General features: G+C 34.7%; 1 protein-coding gene across 4 annotated transcripts in view; it reads left to right on the forward strand.

The window, feature by feature from the left end:
• The window catches only part of LOC145670360 (cleavage and polyadenylation specificity factor subunit 6-like), a 144,806-nt gene that overhangs the window by 58,786 nt on the left and 65,727 nt on the right, over positions 1 to 20,293 (forward strand). For all 4 annotated transcript variants that reach the window (XM_081738941.1, XM_081738938.1, XM_081738939.1 and 1 more), the window contains exon 6: positions 5,926 to 6,025. In XM_081738941.1, the coding sequence (XP_081595067.1) occupies positions 5,926 to 6,025 (100 nt within the window). The remainder of the gene's footprint in view (positions 1 to 5,925; positions 6,026 to 20,293) is intronic.

The following is a 20,293-nucleotide window of genomic DNA, read 5'->3' on the forward strand; positions in this document are numbered from 1 at the left end:
GTTTACCAATCATTTCGTACCAAGACAAGATTTGCAACAAACCATTTGTACAACACAAAATTTTATCACCAGTTAATGGTAATCTGGATGGCATGTATTAGTTACACTAATTTTGTATTATTGCACATAATGAAAATATAGAAATTTGGCCTTACCCCATCCAGATCAAAGTTGAAATACGAAACCGTTCAAAGTATGTAATTAATAGACTTCGGATCGATATGCACTAAAAAGGGTAAATATGCACCAATCAAAAGCTAAAGTTAAATGAGAAATTTTATTATCTTTAGAGAGAAAAGTTGTATTACTTGAACTATACTTGGTCTATAACTATGACGTATTCATTCGACAATGCACAACTATATGGTTTTCTATATTTTCTGGCAAAAACCTACATTTGTCAGTCGAAACATTACTGTACCTCGACAAGAATTTTAGGAATGATCCAACAAAAACAACAACAAAATCATAAGATTGCGATCTTGGTTAATAATTAGGTTTTGAATCAGGGGCCACAAAATTTTGGAACTGTCCCTAAATCAAGTTTTGGTATATCTTTTTTTTTTTACAGAATAGGCACTTCATATTGAGTTTAAGTGATAGTTTAGGTTTGGCTACACTATATGTAGTTCTCCAGATACAAGGCTTTACTAGAAAATTTTTGATTGAAATATATTGAATCTTTCGAGCAGGGGTAACAAAGTTTTTGAACGGCCTGTAAATCCAGTTTTCGTATTCTTTTACGGAATAAGCATATCATACTGAGTTAGGTCATAGTTTGGGTTTCGCTACATTATATGTAGTTCTTCAGATATAAGGCTTACAAGAAAAAAAATTTGATTAAAATATATTGGATCTTTTGATCCAAAATGTTCCTTCCGTGTCATGGGTCGTTAAGGGACAGTATTTCAAAGAAGTAATGTTTTTTTTTGCGGATAAATCTGAAATTCGTGCGTCGTTCGTTCCCAGGAACACTTTATTTACATTAGATAAGAATTTTATGCCAGGATTTTTCGCATCTATTGACCGTGCTTTTCGAAGAAATGCTTGCCCTATTGGTCTTAGCAGCGTCTGTTCTGTTATTGAATCAAACAGCTCAAATGCACTACAAAGTCCTGATCATCGCCCTTCTAATCTCGTGATGATCTTTGAAATTCAACTGAAATGAGTATTGATAAACTCGTTCGTTTTGAATGTCTCCATTTCCACAAACATCCACAGCTTCTTGAATACATTTGGTTTCTTCGGTGAAATCTACCTATATATATATATATATATATATATATATATATATATATATATATATAGTAATTTAAAAATAAACAATATTAGAATGCGCCAAGTATCTGTGAAAAAATGAAGAATAAATACACTCAGAGAAGTAAATAAACATTTCTAGTATAAGCATAGAGTAAAACCTACCTAGCGAAATTGAATAGGACTCGCAAATGTACACACATGTAATGGACATAGTGAGATAAAATAAAATGTTATACATACCGTATTCAGTTACAGTATTTATCTATGCTACAAATTAATACACATAAAACTTAGAGTGAACAAACAAACAAACAAGAAAGAAAAAAAACCTACATACGGTTTCCAAGGCAAGACAAAAAGTAGATGCTGTGCCGTTTTCAGCGCTACTCTCTCTACTTTTGGCTCTCTTTTGATCTATTGTGTATATTAAGCTCCTTGTTCCATGTCTCTAAACCAGCTAGAGAACGAGTTATTGGTATTTGAAAATAACTATGTAAATTGCACTTCGTTCAAAAACTCGCACGGTATCTAGGGCCTTACATGGCGGCGCACTAAAGGTTAAATGTGTAAGTAGGTAACAACAAAACGAAGACCTTTACAGGAAACGTAGCTCATATGCCTAATCTCTCACAGAATGCTTAAATTTTTATAAACGCTGCATTCCGGAGCTTGAAAATTTCCGTTAAAAAGTATATTTTAACATTCCATGTTCGCAACACAGGTTCCGCCTAATCAAGAGCATTTACACTTTTTTTAATCTTTAAATTCATGGGATCGTGAAATATTTCCGTTTCAGATAGATTTCCGTTTAATAAGGAACTTGTTGAAGGCAGTTTTTTTCTGTATTCAAAGCCTGTATGCAAACTTTATATTCTTATTTAAAAGAAAATAAATTCACTTGAAATTACTATTTATATTCAATTATGTGTAAATCCTATAATATTTTCTTCTAGCATAACACTGTCCGTTTCAAATAGCAATAATTTACAATGTATAATATTGATACTTTCAATGGAATAAACAGATTTGAGCGAGACATGGACCATGAATGGAAAGAAGGTAAAGTTATCGAAAACATAACAGAAGGCTTAGTAGGAAAGTTACAATTCGAGAGACTGAGGTGCGTATCAAAGCAACACAAGCTTATATTTAAATACTCTTATAAACTCCGTAAAGGATAAACTTATCTCAGAAAGTAAGTGTTACGACAAGTTTTAGATTTTGTAAAGCAAATATTTTAATTAATTGTAGAGCTCACTGTCGAAAGTATTGTTCATTTCCTCCCGAAATACATTTTTGAACGGTTTCTTTGGGGTGAACTCTGTCGAGTATGCAAGAACAGCGGTGACATCTGGGTTATTTCATAGTTGTATAAACTCCTTACCAGACTTGAAACTGCTATGAAAATATAAGAAGGCCAAAAAGTAGGACGCTTCTAAAGGTCGAGCTTTTGCTGCCGAACAAAATGGAAATGTCCTCTTCTGAAAACAACCTTACTTTAAAAATGTTACTTGTTCAGCGTACACTTTGCAAAATATATTTTCTTGAATTGTTACCGTCTCTCGACTTCAATACATTGTTTCAGAAGATAACTTCTAGAAGATTTTTCTTTCGGTATTCTTATACTGTCACAGAACCACACAATTTTAAATCCACACACACACCAACAGTACCCACTTTAACTTTCGAGATAGATCACATGGAAATTTTGTTGTAGGCGATAATAATACCATTATTTAAATCTTCCAAAAAGGTGACAGTCATGCATCATTGCCGGGAGGATGAATCACTCACGCCTTTCTTATTTTCCCTTCCACATGACCTTGGAAGATAAACCGACAACAATGAACCATTTCAAGATCTCGAGTCTATTTATATTAGAAACTCCAAATTCTTTTTATGAGAAAAGTTGTTGGACGTTAAAAATTATCAATTTGGTTGTTCCTTTAAATGTGCATTTATATGCAGTAACGACATAAACATGCACTAACCTCCGAAATATGCAAAAAATGTACACTATAAAACTCTGCTATTTTACCCCAAAACAGCTTAAACGAATTTCTGTTCAAAGAGCATATCAATATCACGTCAGGAAAAATACATGAAAATATGCAAAAATCCGAAGTCTAGTAATTAACAATGAACCTCTAAACACAAGTAATCCAGTTTTTTATTTTATTTTATTTTATATTATTTTATTTATTTATTTATTATTACTATTTTTTTTTTGGTACTAACTGACAAACTTAAGTAAAATAATTTTTAATCTTAACGTGTTAAAACATCAGCTATTGATCCAGCCGGCCCTAGTTTGAAGAAATAATGTAAAATTCAATGTATGCCCAATTTTGGCATTAAAGTTTAAAGTCACTTTTTGATTAGATTTTTGTCACTTCTTGGTCAGTTTTTCATGTGCTTTTTGGTCACTTTTCAACTATTTAGAAGAGACCAGACCACTATGAGCCCTGGTACAGTTTTATAAGAAATATTTTAAAGAAAAGAGATTTTTATTTATTTCATGTTTCAGAATGATGGAAAACTTTGTTTCCTTTTGGTGTGGTTTATATTCTTACCGAATTGTGCTATTACGATTGTAGCGCTATAATGTAGATAATACTTTTATATGTAGTACACGGTAATTCGGAAAGTAATCGCCATTGTGACGTGGCACTAAAGTAGTGGTTGGAACGTCATCTTTGTTACATCACGCAGTCTTGATTCAGTAAGCTTCCAACTGTGCTAGTTGAGAACATCATACTCGCGCGTGTGCTGACTATAACGTACCAGAATGTATGTTCGCCGTAGAAAATTCCACCAAATGCGAAGTACGCGGAATAATATTTCTTTTGCCAAAAATCGATTAGTTGCAGACATTTATCGTAAATTCAGTGCTATATACGGCTCAAACATTATCAGTGAAGGTGATGTGCGTCAGTAGATTAGATTTTTCAAAGAAACAAGCAAACATTCATTATTACTGTCGCACTCACAGTGCTTAGCTAACAGAAGACCTTTGCATCAATTCAAATTGGATGTTCGATTACTTCCCGTACAGCCTGGACTTGGCTTCTGAGTTTCATATGTTCATTTACATGAAGAAGTGACTTGCGACACAACACTTTATCGACAACAAGGATCTTCAAAATACACTGACAGGTTGGTTGAATTCCCAGGCGTCTGAGTTTTATGCAGAAGGGATTTGTAAGTTGGTGAAACGCTTTGACAAATGCTTGAATTCACATTGCAACTGTCTGAAATATATAGAACAGCTACTTCTTAGATGTTTTCATTTTAATTTACAGTCCAACGCAGGTTACTTTCGCAATTACTCTCGTATTTATTAGTTATAATGTAGGTTAGACTATGATTATATATTAAGTCGAAATGGAGCGTTATTGTAACTAAAAATACACAGGTAGATAAAAGAAATGAAGGTTTAGTTAAGAAAAGGACCTCTAAACCAGTAGAGCAGGTTGAGGATCAAGTTCCTTTCCACTGAATCAGAATGGTATAGAAAATGAGTTTGAGTAAAACTGATAACCGGGAATTAAAGTTAGGGATACAACGTAAAAGAACTAACTAATTATTATGTCATTATACAAATTTTCACTTAATATTTCACTGATAAAAAGCACTCATGTTTGACTTCTAGTGTCGAGAAAAGGATTTTCGATGATTGGTTGTTAATCTGAGATTCCAATTTAAACTGAGGGGCCGCGGTGGCTCAGTGGTAGAGAGTTCACCTCTGGTGCATGAGGTCCTTGGTTCGATCCCAGCTCGCGCCAAGCGAACTTTGTGGTGGGCAAACACTGTGTCCGTGGGTTTTCTCGGGGTTCTCCCGTTTCCTCCCACTTTCTTCATTCCACCATTTCATTCGTTACTCATCATCACCGTCTCCTTTAGCCTAGCCGGCATAAACATGGGACGTAAAACTTAGATTTCATTTCATTTCATTTCGAATTTAAACTGAGTATTAGCTGTACTATTAGCAGATCCTTATTCATGATCTTGATTGTCAATTTAACCTCGAATTCAACTTCTTAATTTTCAGTTTCTTTATATCTTTTAGTCACAAAGGAATGGAACTTAATCGCATTTTCTGCTATCTTAATGGCCACACTATCTGAACATTCAGACAGTACAAAATTACCGTGATAGTTGAACGTGGGTATTATAGTATAATTCCCACGTTCAACTATCAGGGTGATTTTGTATTGTCTAAATATTCTAGCCCACATATGCATCACAGGCAGTAGAACCACTAAGACGACAAAAAATGCGGACATATTCCATTTCCCTTGTGACTAAAAGGTATAGGAAAACTGAAAATTAAGAAGTTGAATTCGAGCGATAAGTTGAGAATCAACATCTTGAATCACTGATGACTGATCACGTGTTCTCAAAGTATTTTTGTTTATTAATTCGTTTAATGAAAAACATATTTAAATTACACACCGCATTACTACTGAAAAAAAAGGTAGATAGCAGTAATCTGTATTCAGTTGCCTCATAATTAAAAGTTAACATAGGATTATCATAGTAAGATGAGTTATTTGGTTTAGCAAGAAATATAGCTTCCGACATTGAAATACAATATGAGATCCATTATACATATATTAATCGCTCTAGGAGAATAAACAAAAAATGTATGGATATTATTTTTAGGTTCCCCCACCTGGACAAGGCCCACCACGAGGACCTCCCCCTGGGGGACCGCCTGACCCACGTGGACCACCACCTAGACCAGATTGGAATAGACCCCCAGGTAAGACTACATCAGTAGTAGTCGTAGTTGTAGAAACTTACAGTAGTGGTTGTAAATATGTAGCAGTAGATATTGAAATACGCACGGGTTACTGATGGAGGATTGGAGAAGCTGGATGAATTTCCGTATTATTGCTTTAATAGAACATTTTTATATTTAATGTCGGTCCTCTAGTATCTGTAGATACTTTGCTGTATTAGTAAATTCTTTCAGAAGTTACTCCTTAAGAACAAATTTCTTAAGTTCAGATGTTGTTTGGTTATATAAGACACAAAATGTATTTCTGTAGGAGTACTACTAGAATCGACGAAGCCGTATTTTCGCATTTAAGCATTGAGATAAAAGATTGTCGTAATCATTTGGATTTGAATTTATTGTGGAGAAAAACCGATAGGAGCTCCGAACTTTCATAATGGCACTAGTCCCAAGTTGTATAATTGCGTATGTATATAGCTACACATGCAATGGTGCAACTCAAGACAGGTGATTTTACGAAAGTTCGATGCTTTGATACATATTTACAAAAATATAGTTTTATATCTATCCAGTTTCTTCTGATTTGTTCATTGTTTGTTTATTGAAGTTTAGCGTTCCTTTCAGCACGGATGCTGTATGAGACATAAACATGTAGTGTACGGTGCAGAAATGCAGAACGTGTATATTTGGTGAAATCTAAACCACCATAATACATTTTAATGCATGCCCAACGGAAATAGAAAGCAGAGCCCCATGCACCAAAGGCGCGCACACATGCTTTTCGCTAGACTAATGATGAGGGCTCTTCTGACTTACGTTTTGTACATACATAACAGTATTTTAAAGAATATATATATTTTTCTTAATAATAACGTTACAGTCGGCCAAAGCTTGAATTCTTCAACGAAATCAGTCGTCTGTTTTGTTCTAGTTGTCCAAGTTCTTAGATTTTCCGCGAAAAATAGCGATTAGAATCAATGAAAGCCAACGTATTTATTCACTAATGAAACCACCAATATGATGCTGAACGGTGTTGAATTCTGCTGAAATGTCAGAAGGGAAAGTTCTTCTTGGCTTAAAATTGACGAAAGAAAGGTAATAAATTAAAAGTTTACTTCGAATGTTCATGTTTTTGCAGAACAAACTAGTAAAAGTTATATATTAATTCGTTGTGATGTGTTCCTATGTACTCTGTTAAGTATCAAAGAAATAAAAGTAGCTAATTAAGGTAAGTAAATTTGGTTATAGCTTACAATTTTGTAAATACTTGTGTTCAAGAATGGACTGAGGTACGAATCTCTGTATAATTGTTGAAATATACTGGGATTTCGGCAAAACATTCGCATTCCAAAGATTAATAAGAAATAAAAACATGAATTGGTCAATTTAAAGGTTGGGTTTGGAAAAGATTTGTAGATACAGATACTGTTAATTAATTTGTCGTGTACATAATAAAGATATTCAAATCTTGTTATGCTCACTCTTGCAATTCCAGCTTATAATTTCCACTATTCGCGCTGCAGTTTTCTACAGAGCACTTAGTAAGGGTGGATTAGTAAATCTTAGGTGTTACAAATTGTCTGATAAGTAATAAAAGAGTTTTCCTAGTTTATTGTAATCTGTAGAATTTAAATACTAACAGATCGTGTCTCGCTTCATTGTTGGATAATTTTATGTGATGTCAAATAATAGAAGTTAAATAAAACTGCGAAGACTAAAAGTGTATGTAGTTCTTTCAGTAATAGAAACGTCTACTAGGAACAACAAATTAAAATATGAAATTTCGGTAGGAAAGCTATTCTATATTATTATCCTAGTCTTGGTTGCGACATTGATCTATGCAGAACTTTATTTTTTTAAATTATTATTATTATTATTATTATTATTATTATTATTATTATTTTATTTTATTTTATTTTATTATTAATCAGATATTGCTTAAGTTTTCTTCTCAGAATCTTGGATGTGCTCTTCCATGCTAGTTTCTAGTTTCGTAATGCATGTAATACATTCAGATCTAACTACATAAACATCAAAGTAAATTTCTTGGTTACCAAAACCTTATTTACAATCTATTTTCTCAGTGCTAATTTGAGGCTTTAAACGTAGTTTATAAAATTGTATCTTTAAATTATATTATTTAGTCTACATGAAAGTCTTGGGAATAACGGAATTCGGTTTTGACTTGTACAGGGTGTCTATCGGTCACGAAAGTCAAAAAACTTAGCTTCTAGGTCACGATTTTTTATCGATACAAATATAAGTCGAGACTAGAAAATTTTGTTTTATAAAACTACAAAATTCACCGCCAAAAATGTTTATGATCGGCTTTAGACGCTACCAAATCGCAAGCAAAGCACGCTTCTGTCACATGCATGAAAATTCGGTCTAATTCTCACCCAAATTCGCTTTGAGATTGCCCTTCAGCTGGCATCATTGATCAGTGGCGATGCAAATCGTATCGCATCACAGAAACTACCTACACATTTAACCAGTTTAATCAATTGTCGCGACAAATTAACTAATAGAAGTGTGAACAGATAGAACAGGACACCCTGAATAGATAAATTTATTCTCGTTAATGTTTTTCGATAATGTTATAGCTCAAGATGGAGAAAGATAAACTTGCTGCGTTGTAACGTTCGGCCTTGGGCTATATTTTCAGAACATTTTGATTCAACAAATACGTGCATTTGATTTCTACTGTATATCGTTAGACGGAAGCTTAAATAAGATTGTGTAAAAGAACAAATGGACATAGTGGTTCGCTATTGGGATTCACGTACAAACGAAGTCACAACTAGTTACCCAGTGTCAATGTTCTTAGGTCATAGTACCTCAAGTGACTTATTAAATGCAGTTACGAGTAGTTTGTGTGAACTAGAACTATCTTGTTAATAAACTAATTCAAATACCCGTTAATGATCCGAATGTAAAATTGAAGCTCTTACGTGATTTCAAAAAGTTCATGAAAGGTGAAAGTACAGATACAGATGTAAAAGGATTTATTAAGATTGGTACTTGTTCCCTTCATAAGGTACTTGGCTCGTACAGAACTGTACGTATGAAGTCTGAGTGGAAAATTAATATTTTTTTTACAAAGTGTTTACTATTTCTTCAAAGATTTTTTCTCTAGGCGTGCGGATTTTGTGCGTATCACACAGGTTCTTCTGTATTCCAGTTAAAAATGTGTTCTATTAGGTGGGTGGAAAATTCAGAGGTAATTGGAAGAGCGATCGAGATGTTGCCATTCTTGAAGAAGTATGTCAATCAAGTGTCTTCAAAACCTTCGGACACACTAAATTTCCACGTTCTACAGAAGTTTTTAGCGGACGACCTGCTGTAAGCGAAACTTTCATTCGTGCAATCAGTAGCATTAGAACTAGAACACCATCTGACAGCTTTTCAATCGGACAAGCCTCTTTTAGTATTCATGTTTTTTTTTTTTTTATTATTATTTTATTTAATTCCTCCACTACCCCTGCTCTTGCCGTTTTCTTACGGACTTACCAGCAGACGCATCTGCCCCTAACTCTGTGATAATCTCTCTCCTTTTTTTGTTTATCTCATCTCTCTTTTCGTTTTGTATACCCAAGTGCTAGGGGGTGGGGTTTTTATGACCTGAGTTCTAAAATGCTTATCTCAGGTCTTAGTTTTCTTCTTCTTATGCGTATCCTTTATTCTGGAAATAAAAGAAAAACATTTTTAATACATACATGATAACATAGATACAACACTATTTACAAACACACAGTACTCATAATACTACAATTACAACATGTCTAACATAGGTGATCTCACCTGTATGAATTTTCTATGAATTGAATTTGACTTTTCTATTTTCATTTCATTTATTCTTTTTTTTTTTTTTTTGTTTAGTTCATTACCTGTATGACTATTAGGTTTTTCACCTTAAACCTTATTCTATTATACTTATTAATAACACTTGTGTTTTCACCTGATGTTAGTTTTCTGTAGATTGTACGGACATAACATCAAGTAGTTTAAAGGATCATTATTTTTTAATTCTGCTATAAATTAAATTTTAGGGTTAGTGTTGAATTCTTCTAAAAGAACTTGTAATTGGTAATCATTGCTGTATATCCAAGATTGTGAGTTAGTATCTTAACAGAAGTGCTATTTTAACACCTCCTTTTCTAAGATTTGTTAAGGAAGTAGATTCGGCAATTATTTATGAAGTTAGGTGCGAACAGAACAAAGGACAGGAAGGTGCAAACGTATGACTAGGAGAGAAAATCGAAGACGTTCCCTTTTTAACGTGAACGGGATCTTAATTAAGAATCTTAGCGATGTCCCCTGTTTAGGAAGTCTAATATTCTCGGAAGAAAGAAGTGAAAATGACGTAAGTTCCAGAATAGCGCATTTAAACCAGCATTCAATAGGGAAAGAAGATTGCTAACATCAAGAAATGTGTCGTTGGACGTTCGGAAACGATTTATTAAGACTCTGGTATGGAGCTTGACGCTTTACGAATTAGAGACATGGATATTGAGAAGAATGCTGTGCATATCATGGACCGAAAGGAAAAGGAATTAAGACATAATAAAGGAAGCTAATGAAGGACGACAGATCATGAAGATAATAGGAGAAAGAAGGAACAGTATGCTTGTCCATCTTATTCGGCACTCCGAGTAGATCACCGCGTTGATAGAGAGAAAGACAGAAGGGAAACTAGAAGCGGAATACCAAGAGTAAAATATCTAAATGCAGTTACGAAGAAGAGATCTAATCAAAGTATAAAACAGTTCTCCCAAAAGAGAGAAAAGTTTTTAAATTTCCATGTTGCCCACAACTTATGATTGAGGAAAGAAAGAAGATGATATTAGCAAATATATTTTGGAATACATTTGAATATGTCAGCAAATATATTTTAGAACATATTTGAATCGTTCTATATACGCTATTTATATCAGCAAATATATTTTGGAACACATTTGAATCGTTCTTATACGCGTTGAACATCCAGATCTTAACACAGATAAATGAAATTTGAATAAAAACTGGAATAAAATTATAGAATAACTTTATTAACAAAATTTAACTTTCCTAGTTAACGTGTTGGCCACTAAAACAGCTACATACAGTTTTATAGTTCTGTAGTACAGTTACATACAGTTTGTGCGATATATATTACTGTATTGTTGATTCTGACAACAACACTGACAAAAGTTGGATTAAGATTACACAAAGAGGAGCAAGCAAAGATCTGTTAGGGTTTAACTTCTAGGGAGATAGATTACAATAAAGAAGGATCTTCCCTTGTACTTTATTAGGACGTTTATAATACCTAAACTATTCTTAAGGTCTCTGTAGAAAGTTGCGACGGAAATAACGCAAGTTATAAGTTGGAGTTGAAACGGTGAGCATACCTAGGTTTGTAGATATTGTAGATATTCATTATTAATAACATGTGATGTTCTTTGCGTATGATTACTAGTTATAGTGAATTATTGTTTTACGTATGAGAATGATTTTGCTTATCTGGCTGTGTTCGGAACTTGAAAACAGTTATATGATGAACAACTAATATATTGAAAGATACGTGGATAATGATGTAATATATTTGTATATTCAAAAATTCCGTGCTCACAAAATTAAATGTTAATTTTGTTAATAAAAGTTGGTGGAATTACTTTAGTATTAAGTATTTCTGATTCCGCCAGACTTGCACTTGAAAGAGAATTTTACTGTGCTCTGGGAATCGAACTGCGTGTAGTTAGTGTGATTTCATACAAAATCTGTGATACGAGTTTTCAGTCAATTGTGTTGTGATTGTCACAAATCTAGTTGTTTAAGAAATTTTTTCTGCTGAGTCACAACAAACGTGTATGCTTGATGCCACATTTATTTGAAATATTATACAACTATTATTGATTTATTAATTTAAACGCTTATGATATATACACAGTGTGTTTTGTCTGCACATTCCATTCAATTTGTTTTAATTGCTTCTCAAAGATTTTCACTAGCGATCTAATGTAAATCTATCTATCTATTTTAATAATGAAATAATGATAAAATGTAATTTCCGGTACATCGTTTCCAGATAGATGCCGTAATTCTTACTTGAGGTTGGTTTGCTTTAGTTAGATAACTGTATTTGTTTCCTTCTGTTAAGTGAATGTTGTTAGATGAAAATTAAGAATATTAAAGCCGTAAAATGTGTGGTAGGTGATTCAAATATGTAAGGTATTAAAGTTTTTCAAGTAAAAAAAAAAATAACGCTATCACAGATTTCCTAAGAATATATTTATTTTTATATTTCAAGATATTTCATTTATTTTTACTAAATGTTGATATAATAACTTAATTTAAAGCATTCGATAATATGCAGATAATTTCTAACCACTTTCAGTCTGTCAATATGGATTTACATATTTTGTGTGTTTGCATGATAGTGATACATAAGGTGTAAATAATTCATAGTTGTCCATATACCGGTATTTCAATGCAAATATATATATATATATATATCTTTATTTAGCAAAACGTTTAATTAATTAGATAACCATGCAATTATTCGTGTTAAATAAGTAGTGAATTATTTGGGATTTTCAAATTTGATATTTGTCGTATCGAATGTTTGACGAATTTAGGTAAGTTATGATTTAAAAGACCGTGATTTTCCTTGGAATCTTTCCAAACTGGGATAGTACATAAGAATAAGGACTCCGTACAAAACAATTTAAATAAGATTGCCGTACAGGATGCATTTGTACCCAATTTCCCGCAGATTATGTAACCCCTTCCGCATCAGATCGAGTCCTGTAGTTCTCGCAACTTCTTGACTGTAGTATTTCCAAATTTGCGTAAAACCACGAAGATTTTTGGTTCTGTAGGGACGTTCAGCATACTTCTGTTTATATAAGGTGCAAAATGTCTCTATGGTCCGCGCTTGGGGTACATTAGGCGGGTTCTTTGCTTTCTCAACGAAGGGGATGCCTTCACTCCGAAGATACTCGACCATTCTTGGCGTAATGTTACGTAGCAAGCGAAACAAAACGTTGTTTCTTCGGTGTCCAGATAAGAAAGGAATCAATCTCCGAGCATTCCGAGAGGTGCACGTTGGCGTTGATAGTGCCTTTAGATATAAAGGGCTCCAAAACTGTTCCCTCGCTGTTTATTGCCTGCAACACCAATATTTTCTTGAAGAACTTGCTCCGCCTCCTCATTTTTTCGTCGTATCGTAGCGCAGCTGGATCCGAGGTACCGCTTCATCTGGCTCCCAAGGCACAGATGTCACCCACTACGAGGACTTTGCTGAGGGATTTTTGGTAAACATGACGGTACCCTGATTTCGCACGCCCCTCCTAATCGTTGATATACTTGGATACAGTATTCGGTCCTGATTTCACAGCCGGACGACCAGTTTGTTTGGGGCAACTTTTCTGCTGGGTAGCTTCGAACCTGGAGATCACTCGGTCTATCGTGCTTTTTGGAACACCTTCGTCGCGAAAGTGCAGCAGTGTTTTGAACTTACGTTTACCTGCTTCATTTTCGTAGTATGAAATGATTGCATTTTGCAACCACTTCTTTCTCCTTTCGTGAGATCATGAATACTGAAGTTTCAAACGGACAATTCTGGCCTAGAGGTAGACAGAAACACCGAGCAATTGCTCATGTTTACAGTTTGGTCAAATGGCATGTCTGTTTCATTCTGCACTTATAGCTTTCCAGTGTATCAATTTTTTGTTCACACTTTATATTCGGGTTCTTTTTTTAATATATATATATATATATATATATATATATATATATATATATATATATATATATATACATATATCATACTAGTAATCATAACTGACATTTCTTTTCGAAATAAGATTGTTGCATGATGGGTTCCTGTTCAGTTATTATCCGTGAGGTTTGTGAATTTGAGGATTTATTAAGCAGACACCAACAGATATGATCGTTATACGTGCCATCGTGAGTCTGATATATCGGCCAGTTTAGTTCCTAGCAGAAACTAAAAATCTTAGCGATAATCAAAGCGAATATTGTTCGATACTTCTAGAAATATCTAAATATTTAATAGGTGTTAGTTTTCATTAAACATCAAAATAAATTTAATAGTGGATATTACATAAAGGATCCACGGCTAATTTCCAACACCAACAATTTTTAATTAATGCTGGCCATAATTAAATGCTTCTGAGACAGAAATATTCGTTTCGGTATAAACGTAAATACGTAACGGTTAAAAGAACTGTATTAATGTGAATTGACATGCCAAGATATGAACTAATATATATTTAATACCTAACATCTAATTTTTTCCTTCGTCAAAACGGTGTATTGTAGTTTAGCTCGTCTTGTGTTAAGTAAATTAAAGGAAATTAGTACCACAACGTAGCAAATTTTCAGTGGGTTGTTTGTAACTTAAAATTAAATAGAGAGATCTGTCAAGCTTGACAGATGAATAAAAACAATCAACTATTATATTTTTGTTTGTGTAAAAACCTTGGCCAAGAAAAACGTATGTTCGAATGGAAATTAGTGCTTTCCTGTAGCAAAAGGTAACAATGTTTTTCAAGACAATCACTTAGTAAACACAGCACTATGGCTATTACAGCTAAACACTGATACAAAAAGTTGATACTCATTGTGATTATTTCCCCCAAAACATCGCAGATTTCCAGTTTATGATCACTGGCCTGACACATTGCGCTTACTAAATGTCACACATCTTGAATGGTCCCTCCCTCTTCCCTTATGGAACTGTAACATTCTGTACAGCGGAAACAGACAGATCTTGGGAGTTAACTGATAGGAAAATCTATAATAGTTTATTTTCACCTACGAATCTATATTTATTGATTCTATGGGTAAATATCTAGCACACATGCGCATCATCTTGAAAGTTTTACTGTAAATTAATTGCTGATGTTTGAGAACGATCGTTCTTGCGTGTTTTAATATTGTGAATTGGAATGATTTATATGCATGAAGTTGCTTTTTAGACTCGAATACAAAGAAGACTACGAAAGTTTCTCCCCTTTTTTATTTACATACATATATATACGTAATCTAACCATGGATACTGTTAAAAGTACCAGAGACAGCAACACTCTTTATTGTGAGTAGAATGAACGAACCTCAATTGGTATGACAAGCGCCCTGCAAATGAATAATAAAGGTTCTTGTCCCGGCCAGTTCGGGTATACTTTCCTGTTACCCTACTGCCATACATGCGTAACTCGATGCTTGCTTACATTTCATGGTTACTGTATCTTACAGACAAGTAACAGGCACGACTTATTGTACGTGGGTAATGTTTCTCATCCGAGAAGAAAAGGTGCTGGGAACATCAATTGTAGAACTGTATATTATTTTGGCATGTTAGTTTAGATTGAACTTCAAGTTAATTGTCTGATCAAGGAACTAATATAAGATTTAAACGAGTGGGAAACAAGTCTTCGTATTATAAACTAGAATAGTATTGACACAGTTTCTATGCAGTTAAATAGCATAGGAATTAGGTAACGGTAAATGTTTACGTGGTCCACAATATAGGATAAATGTTGAGTCTTTGTAGCGGTAGTGAAATGTCATTTTGAAAACCTCCTGGTTTTCCGAGCATTTAAGCTACTAACAATGCGAAAAAGCTGTCTTTGAAACGCCCTAGTTTGAATAAACTTTTCGAAGAAAAATGGACAAACCACTACAAATTCTGTCTGAAATATTCATGTTTGCGAACCTTGTCATACTCATAAGGGATTTTAAAAAAGTATATTGAGTGATGAGGTTCTTTAAAATACTGGAATTAATATTAAAAACCCATGAGAGGACTGTCAGAATATCGAAGAAAAATTGAAAAAAAACTACTAGTTTTCATTCAACAATCTAATCCATCTGACTTTTCTGTGATTATTCTGTTTGTACTTGTATATAATGTATTTACTCAGTATTTGAAGTGGAAAAAAGCAGAGGCGGTATGTTTTATTACGATTTTAACTCGACATACCGCCTATCTAAATGTTGAAATACAGTGAGGGTATGTTGCCTAAAAGGTTGCATTTCTATTTACATAATGACTGAAAACCATTGGAGAGCTTCTCTGTAGTTACGAGGAGAGACTGATTCCACGCCATTGGAGAGACTTTGATCCTCCACCAACAGCTGATTTTTTTTTAAAGTTTAGCGTCTAGTTAAGCATGGAGGAGGCTATATGAGACGTGGACCTACAGCTTAACGTGGGATCCGAACCACATGATCTCCCGCCGAAAATTGAACCCGGGTCACCCAAGAGTAAAAGCGTGTACGATAACCGCTTAGCCACAGCGGAGCTCTTAGTTTAAAAGGAAATTGATTCATCGACTAGCTTATAATCCTAATGTCAGCGACGATTCTACAAGGCCTGTCCTGAAAGTAGTGTCAGTGAATTTATTGTGATGCGACTGTACGTCAGAGCGCGGTCTAACCGGTTGAAACTGGTAGTGGGGGAACCCAGCTAAGCAGCGCTTCATCGCTCAGTGTGCTCCGAACATACGAAGAGTGAGGACGGGTCTGGCCGTGAGGGTTGGTTCTTGATCTCGTGCAAGTGAAAATGCAGCGCTCGTTAGAACAAAGATTTGCGATCAAGTTTTCGTGAAACTTGTCAAGACCGCTACAGAAACTGTTACTATGGTCAAGACTGCTTACAAAGAACATGCCCTGTCAGATCGGCAAGTGTTTCGGTGGCACAAGGCCTTTTAGGAAGGCCGGGAAGAGGACGACGACGAGGACCGCGCCGAACGGCCATCCACGACCACCACAGCTGACAATGTGACGCGAGTGAGGGAACTGTTGAACTCAGACCGACGATTAAGAGTTCGTTTAATGGTCGACATATTAAAACATTCCGTAAACTCAAGTACGTGAAATCGTTACAAACCATATCGGCATGCGGAAGGTATGCTCAAAAATGGTTCCAAAAGTGCTCACTGACGACCAAAAATCACACCGCGTTGAAACGTGCCAAAAAAAACCTCGACATGTGCAAACGTGATAAATTTTTGGACAACGTCATTACAGGTGATGAGACCTGAGTATTCGAATATGACCCGGAGACCAAAAGGCAATCATCGGAGTGGTACATGCCCTCGTTCCCTCGGCCGAAAAAAGTCAGGATGATGAAATCAAAGATCAAAATCACGCTCATCGTGCTTTTTGACATCCACGGACTGGTTCATCACAAGTTTGTAGAACCTGAAACCATCAAAATTTTATGTGGAAGTACTCAAAAGACTGAAACGTAGGGTTCAGCGCATCTGGCGGGACATCACAGACAACTGGAAGTTGCACCACGATAATGCGCCAGCCCACAGTGCTTTCATCGTCCCCGACTACCTGGTCAAAGCAGGGGTTCCAACGATCCCGCAGCCCCCGTATTGCACGGACTTGGCTCCTCTCGACTTTTTTCTGTTACCACGCCTCAAAACACCTCTGAAAAGCAAGCATTTTGTGACAATGAACGGGATCAAAGCACCTTGCACTGCAGCATTAAAGGACATTACGGAGGAGGATTAGCGAAACGCATTCGAGAGCTGGAAATCCCACTGGAGCCGATGTATCGACGCAGAAGGAGACTATTTTGAAGATTTTTAAACACTTTGGAACAATATAAATTCAATAAATGATTTTTAAGAGACTTGACAGACCTTGTATTTCCCAACACGATAAAGGCCATTGCCCATAATTTTGCTGTTCATTAATGGACGAAGATAACAATTTGAAATGCATTAAAGAAGGATAATAATAGTTATCGTCATAAGATGGAATTGAATTTAGGCAGGTTTTGAGTGAAATTGGTGTTATGCTTCGAAAATTTTGTTCTTTGTTTTTAATTAATAGATAAATATTCACTTCAGAATAGATTGTGGAAAAAAATTATGAGAGAAGTTCAGTAATCGTATACTCTTAATTATCTTTATATTCAGGGTGATCTTCGACGTAGTAGTCATTCAGTGCGATCGGCTTTCGTCCCATAGCTTTATATATATATAGGTTATTGTACAGCTCACTTGGAACAAATCTGCCCTATGAATAGGGGATCGGAAATAAATAATTTCAGAATAATTTGCAGATTTTGTTTAATTTGCCTATTTACAACCCAAAACTGCAAATTATGAACAAACTATTTCACTCTGACCACTAAATTGATAGTTTTGAATTAGCTAACGAATGATGTACCATAAAAAAAAAAGTCAAACATGAGTGGATCATAAATCGCAAAACGTGGTATTTTTAAAAAAGAAATCTTTATATCAAAGCGAATAACTTTTACAAAAAGATACTCGGCGTACAAATTGCTAAAATTAAAAATTGTATAAGATTTCACAACAAATGTTAACTTTCAAAAGATTTATTTAAAGAAAAATGAAAAGGAACTACACCTAAATCGCTGTAGCACTGATTTGTAATTTAACTCGTAAATTCAGTTGAGCGGGAGAAAGTTGTCGGTTTAGAAAAATAAGTGGGAGAATATACAAAATGAAGTTTAATGAAAGAAACAAAAAAAAAAAAAAAAAAAAAGAAAGAAAGAAAAGAAAAGAAAAAGAGAAAATTACAAATCTTGTTCGAATTGCCTCTCTTGGTTGCGTATGCGAACACACATCCTACGCCATATTCCAGTCACTATCACTCGCATTGAGAGCGTGTCTTATGTTTTGGGCTGCCGACATTTTTCTGATAGTTGGCGAATAAAGTACTACTGTTAAGTATGAAAATTTAATAATAATAATAATAATAAATGAAAAAATCATGCCTTGTTCGTAACCAGTTTCTTGGAATCGAACGTCCGTGGAGATGGCTGAATACTGCGGCCGGCGCGAAGTTCGGATTTAACGCCATGTGACATTTATGTGTCTCATGAAGGATCTGTTAAAGTGTACACTTCTAGCATCGTAGAGGAGTTAAGAGAAAGGATTTTGATGGCCGCCCAGCAAAAAAAAGACACACTTTCATCACGAATAACTTTGACTGAAGTGCGTCATAGGCTGCGTGTTCACATACGCAACCAAGGGAGGCAGTTCGAACTTTTGGCGTGTGCCACTGCTAATAGCGTAAGATTATAAGTTTGTATAAAGTAATGATTCCATGTACATAGTATTGTTGCTACTGTTGGAGACGTTGACTGGTACAGTCTGTCTCAAAATTGATTCTGTTAACTGGTCCATTAAATTCTGGTTCATTACCAGAATTCCATTGAGTTAATTACGGCTTGAGCTGTAGAGCACAACAAATACATAAAACTGATCATCTCGCAAGTACTGTAAATTATAGAGTATGATTCTGGCAAGTGGGAAATCCCCTCTAGTTCATCGATCTCTCGTCTTTCATTTGATTTTTTCTTGTATTGTATGAGCTTAACACAACTTATCCGATATGGATCAAACTTTGCGTGGTGGTGGATCTTGATTTGCTATACAAGTTGGTGAAATATTGTATAGAGAGCAGACTTGTGGTTCCTAAGTTATGTGTAAAATAAATATCAAATGAAGGACGATCATTTACGACCATGTTTTAATCCTCCCAGTCTTGTTCTTTGAATATTGCTTCATAAGTGTTGGTTTTAAGTGCAAATAAAATAAATATTTTAATGTACTTTAGTCTCAAGTAACTTAAAATATCCACCGTGGTGGATTGGCTGTTTGGAAAAAGAAAAAGCCAACAGCTGACTTGTAAATTCAGGATCACAAAAAAGTGTCAAAAACCCGCAGTAAGTCTGCCACTGAGCTCAGTACGTAGAGGATCCGCTTTGTAAGTGGGAGATCATTGTTCAAGTACAGTAATCATATTTTTCTGTACTCAATATTTGACCTGCGTCTAATCAGGATATATCATTATCACATGTACCAAATGCAGTGAATGTGTTAATACGGCATCTTAACGTTATAGGAGTGGGCGTAAAATAACAATTCATATGCTATTTAGAATTTTTTTATTAAAATCCTGCTGTGTGTATTTGTACTTGTTGAAACCATTCTGGTTTAAAAGATGGTTTGATGTCCTTACATAATGGTTATCTGATTTATTATTCGTCATTGATTCTGATTAGTTTTAGAGGCACTTTTATGTTTCAGTGATGTCACGTATTCTGTATTCCTTTGGAATGGAGAGGTATTTATTCATTTTGAATAATTCACAGATTCGCTTTACTGAATGTTACATGTATAGTATATACAATACAAGTGGATATCATTGAGATCGTAATACTTGCAGTTGAATAGTCGTAAGAAACAAAAAAAACTAGAATTCACTCTTGAAATTATTACAACATATTAACAA

This window comes from Thermobia domestica, chromosome 14 (assembly GCF_964235325.1).
Source record: "Thermobia domestica chromosome 14, izTheDome1.hap1.1, whole genome shotgun sequence".
Taxonomy (NCBI): domain Eukaryota; kingdom Metazoa; phylum Arthropoda; class Insecta; order Zygentoma; family Lepismatidae; genus Thermobia; species Thermobia domestica.